Raw genomic sequence first — 5537 nt, 5'->3', positions numbered from 1 at the left:
ATATAATTTTAAAAAGCCTTCAGTGGGGATAAAAGCCCTTTATTTTAATAGTGATTCAGTGATTTTTAGGAATTATTTATAGCACCCAGCAGTACCTTATTCAAAGCAAACTCCTAATAGACAGGCCTCCTTATTCCACCAGGAGGCTTTTCTTGCCCTCTCTTTCCTCTCCCTGCCAGGACACCAGCCTTGGTGGCTTCAGTTGACAGGCGTGCTTTCTGTTCTGCTTTTTGCAGGAGGCTGTGAGGGCTGCTGAAGATGTCCGATAGTCTGGATATTGAAGAGAAACCTCCAGCCCCGCCGTTGAGAATGAACAGCAACAATCGCGATTCTTCAGCACTAAACCACAGTTCAAAGCCGCTCCCCATGGCCCCTGAGGAGAAGAACAAGAAAGCCAGGCTTCGCTCCATCTTCCCAGGAGGAGGGGATAAAAGTAACGTATCAGCAGTGCAAATGGGCTATATCCTTGTTGTGTTTTCTGTCGGTTGTTGGTTGCTGTGTTTACTTTCTGCCTATGTTTTCTTTCTATTTCAGTTGCTGAACATGGTAATTAAAGTCCTTCCAAAGCCTTCTGTTCCAATTACTCTAGTGTCATATTTTAAAAGAGGAGGAGGTGTTTAGCCAGTTACTTTCTTGTATTTGAGAATATTTGAGAAGGCAGTAAGACATGCACGCGCTTTGTGTGACTTGCATTTTTAAAATACCTTTATAGTTAAGAAGGGGAATCCTTTTCTTTGGATTTTGCTTTGCATTTGCAGTGAAACCAGAGAGATGCGATTGCATACTTTTGGAATTGCAGTTGCAGAACTGAGAAAGCAACATGCCTGGCCTTTTTTTAATGCATTTGCATCCCCAGATTGGGAGCAAGGCTCTTCTTGCTTGTTGCTTTTACAGTGGTGGTGGACACAGAATGGCTTGTTTTAAAACCTGTTGAGTGTGGTTACAGCAAAAGAGTCTTGGATTTTTAAACATGCAGGAAACGGCATTTCAGTTGCATTCTTTGAAATGCATTTGCAGAAAGGAGTGTGTCTTAATTGGGACATTTGCAGAATTAAGGGAACTGTAGTCGTCTTTCTTTTTTAATGCCATGGGACCTAACGGGATGCATGCATGAGTGCTGAGGGGGCTGGCCATTGTCATTGTGAGGCCACTCTTAATTGTCTTTGAAAAGTCATAGTGATCAGGGGAGGTTGCTGAGAACTGGAAAAGAGCAAATATCACTCTTATCTTCAAGAAGGGCAAGAAAGAGAATCCAGGGAACTACAGGCTGGTCAGCCTCACCTCAATCCCTGGGAAGCTGATGGAGTAAATCTTCCTGGAAACCATATCCAAACGCATGAAGGACAAGAAGGTGATTGGGAATAGTCAGCATGGATTTGTGAAAGGGAAATCGTGCTTAACCAACCTGATAGCCTTCTACAATGAGATGACTAACTTGGTGGATAAGGGGAGAGCAGTGGATGTTGTTTATCTCGACTTTAGTAAGGTGTTTGCCACTGTTTCCCATAACATCCTCATAGACCAACTGTTGAAGTACAGGCTAGATAAGTAGACAGCAAGGTGGATTGAAAACTGGCTGAACTGCCGGGCTCAAAGGGTTGTGATCAGTAGCATGATGTCCAGCTGGAGGCCAGTCACTCACTAATGGAGCACCTCAGGCATTGATACCGGGTTCAGTACTGTTCAGTGTCTTCATTAATGACCTAGATGATGGGATGGAGTGTACCCTCAGCAGGTTTGCAAATGATACCAAAAAAAAAAACCTGGGAGGAGTGGCTGATGAATCAGATGGTTATGCCACCATTAACAGGGACCTTGACAGGCTGGAGAAACGGACTAACAGGAACGTCATGAAGTTCAACAAAGGGAAATGCGAAGTCTTGCAGCTGGGGAGGAATAACCCCATGCGCGAGGACAGGCTGGGGGCCAACTGGCTGGAAAGCAGCTTTTCAGAAAAAGACACGGGGATCCTGCTGGACAACAAGTTGACCTCGAGCCAGCAATGTGCAAAGGAGGCCAGCAGCATCCTGGGCTGCGTTAAGCAGAGCACTGCCACCAGGTCAAGGGAGATGATCCTTCCCCTCTGCTCAGCCCTGGTGAGACACATCTGGAGTGTTGTGTCTATTTCTGGGCTCCCCAGTACAAGAGAGACATGGAGCTACTGGAACAAGTCTGGCAAAGGGCCACTAAGATGATTAAGGGATTGGAACATCTGTCATGCAAGGAGAGACTGAGAGAATTGGAATTGTTTAGCCTGGAGAAGAGAAGGCTCACTGGGAATCTTTCTAACGTGTAAAGATATCTCATGGGAGGGTGTAAAGAAGACAGAGCCAGATTCTTCTTGTGGACAAAGGTGATGGGCACAAACTGAAAAACAAGAAATTCTGTTTAAGCATAAGAAAAACCTTTTTTACTTCAAGGGTGATAAAGTGCTGGAATAGGCTGCTCAGAGAGGTTGTGGAGCCTCCACCCTTGGAGATACTCAAAATCTGACTGGACACGGTGCTTTGCAACCTGCTCTAGCTGATCCTGCTTTCAGCAGGGGGTTGACTAGATGATCTCCAAATGTTCCTGCCAACCTCAACAATTCTGTGATTCTGTGGCAGTTAGCACCAGAAGCTGTGTTGTCTTATTGGAACTGTAATCACATCTGCAAATGAAGGCAGAGGTGAATCTTGCATTACGGCAGAGCAGGAAATAGGGTATATTTGTGTGAGATGACTGTGTCAGAGGAATTTTTCTGTCAGGACTGGAAGAAAACAAGTATCCTTGTACTTGTGCCAGAGTTCCCTGACATGTTTAGCACTGAATTACTGAAAGGTAAAGAGAAATGACTTTCCTTGGAGTCTTGCAAAATAATCATAACAATTCTTCCTTCTCTGGAGGAGCTGTTATTTGGAAAACCTTATTAAGCCTCATGACGCATGTTAGAAAAGAGCAGAGATGCTTGGGGTAACACTGGGTTGACTGGGGAGCAGATAAGGAAACACTGCCTGTTGTGGAGGGCACACAGGCACTCGGGGGTAATTGCTGGGTCTCAGGAAAGATGTGAATCAAGTGATGACTGGGCTGAGGGATGGTAAGAGGAGCATGTGACGGGCTCTGAGGGTGTCCTGGTGAGGGCAGGTACAGCACTGGGAAGGGTTTTGCCTGTACTGCCTGATGCTTTTTCCCCCCTGGAGCTCACGTCCCTGCTACTGTGGTCCAAGGGCTTTTCCACCCAGCCTCTTGTCTCTGAGGAAAGGACAGTGGTCTTGGTCTTGTGAAGAGGCAGCAATGAAGTGGGAAGAACACAGGATTAAAATGTTTTAAACATTAAAGTGATCTTGTAGGGAGAAGCTAGAGAAGCAGGGCTGGGAGAGGGGGAGGAGGAGCAGGAGACACTAGGATGTAGGAAACAAAGAAGGAGAGATCAGCAGGAAGAAGGGAAATGAAACTGTAGCACACAGGGAAAATCCTGATCCCCATCCTCTCTTGTACTGAAGACAGTATCTATCCTGCTGCTGCCTTCTGTGTGCATCAGTGCCCCTCCAAGGAGGGGTCGGGAACGTGGCCCATCCCTCCGAGCTGTGGCCCACCCTGTGCTGCTCGGCCGGCTGGGTGAGGAATCTCTTTTGTAGGGCATGTGGCGATGTTAGAGGGCATTTGGCACTCAGAACTCCTCACCAGCAGCAGAAGGCACAGTTTCAGTCCCAGTCCTCTTCTCAGCCGGCAGCAGTCACGATAGCTTCTCTCATGGAAAGGCTGTGACTGGATGGGCCCATCCCTCAGGCAGATCTCGCTGGTTGACTCTGTGGAGTGCTTCCCCGAATGTTCCCTTCTGGGAACAAAATTAATTTTCAATTGGTTCTTTTTAAAGGCCAAAATTAAAATCTCTCCCAGCTCGTTTAATTCCTAGAATGACTGGGTCACTTCTTCCTCTGACTGACAGCAAAATTGTATTATCTGTCTCTCTAGGGAAYGTTTCTGAAGCAGGAGGTGCTGTATGAAACGCGCATGCAGAAACAGGGAGATCCAGAAACAACCCCTCCTGGAAATGATCAGTGACATTAAAGATAGATGTAATTTAACTATCAGTCAGAGCAATCTTAGGAAACATAGAAGTATCATGATTTTAAATGTGACTGTGAGGGAAAGTAAGCTAAGATTTATAGCTTAATTTTGGTGGGTGAAATAATAAATGGAGGAAATTTAACTTGGCTGGCTGAGCCCCTTGAGGTGGATTCATCTCATGGCTGGCATGTAGGTCAGGGTATCAGCTGGCTTGTGCATGCTTCACAGACTCAGTGACACGTTTTTGAGAGTCCTGCTTATAAAAACAAAAGATGATTAATATGGCTGCTCTCATCTAGTGCAATGCTTTGCAGCGTCATAGATTTATTTTAGTAGTCCAGTGCTGGAGCCAGTAAACAGATTGTGAAGAAAACACCATGACAGGGTGTTTCTGCCCAAAACTGCAGCAACATGATTCTTTCATTTATTCACCAGCTGCAAGGTGCGCAAGGATGGATGTGCTCTCTCAAAAGCAGGATGTATGCTGGGACAGCTGCTCTCAGGGACCAGGACTGTTTTGCAGCACTCCCCTATCCGAGCGCAGTTTCTTGGTTTTCAGTTAGGGTTGGAGTACTTCTGTGTTTAAGACCCTACTTTGGTAGGCTACTCATGACTGTGTAGGGTCCCTCTGTGCCTCTATAGTCCAAACAAGCCACTTCAAGTGTTGGTGTCCTCTTTCCCATAGTACCTGGTCTCCTCCTATTCCTTGGTACAGGAGCCAAGACAGAGGTCCTGAAATGCTTGTTCAGTGTCTCACGGGAAATCTCTGCAGAACAAGGGATTGAACCGGTTCTCCCATAGTCCATGCTGTAGCTGCAAAATTGGCCATCCTTCATCTGAGGTGATGATGGTAATGCTAGCCACAGTGGAGCTCGTGGCATTAGCATTTCTTTTAAGGAGAGCACTGTTACCTCACGAGAATTGAGAGCAGGAAGAAACGGCTTGAATTCTTCCAGTTGTTTGGATACAGCTTTGTTCTTCTTTCATTGAACCGCCTGTAATTACTGTGCTGTAAAATAAATTAATATTGTGTGTGAACTGGTGACTCCTCAGAGGTGCTGTAGAACATTCAACTTAAAGAAGTGAGGGGGAGCAGGCCCCTACGGGTCAGACGCTCTTTTCAGCTGAAGAACTACATCCATATTAAGGTTATTGGGTTAATAATATCACACCCAATGAAATTGCTTTAGATTTAGCTGTAGATAGGAGCAGGGTCTGACCATTAGTCATCTGATTGCCTCGTGTACATAAAACCAAGAAAAGAGGGGTGGAGAAAATCCTGAGGGGTTAAGGAATATGGAGGAGAAAGAAAAGAACTGGATGCTGGGGCAGAGCAGGAGGGACAGAGCAGGAAGGACAGGAGGAGAAGTGGATGAGTGCTAGCAGGGGATGTGAGGGGACAGAGGAACAAGTGGGATGAGTTGAGAGGAGGAGAGCAAGCAGGAGGACACAAGCAGGAGATCAAACCATTCCTTCTTCTTGGG

The 5537-nt window shown here is 46.1% G+C and overlaps 1 protein-coding gene across 1 annotated transcript in view; it reads left to right on the top strand.

Moving 5' to 3' along the window:
• The first annotated feature begins 232 nt into the window (after positions 1 to 232).
• The window catches only part of PAK3 (p21 (RAC1) activated kinase 3), a 40867-nt gene continuing 35562 nt past the window's right edge, over positions 233 to 5537 (top strand). The window contains exon 1 of the mRNA XM_026086277.1: positions 233 to 433. Coding sequence (XP_025942062.1) covers positions 259 to 433 — 175 coding nt within the window. The 5' untranslated portion in view covers positions 233 to 258. The remainder of the gene's footprint in view (positions 434 to 5537) is intronic.

This window comes from Apteryx rowi, unplaced genomic scaffold (genome assembly GCF_003343035.1).
Source record: "Apteryx rowi isolate R43461 unplaced genomic scaffold, aptRow1 scaffold_69, whole genome shotgun sequence".
NCBI lineage: Eukaryota > Metazoa > Chordata > Aves > Apterygiformes > Apterygidae > Apteryx > Apteryx rowi.
This window is presented reverse-complemented; position numbering and strand designations above follow the sequence as displayed.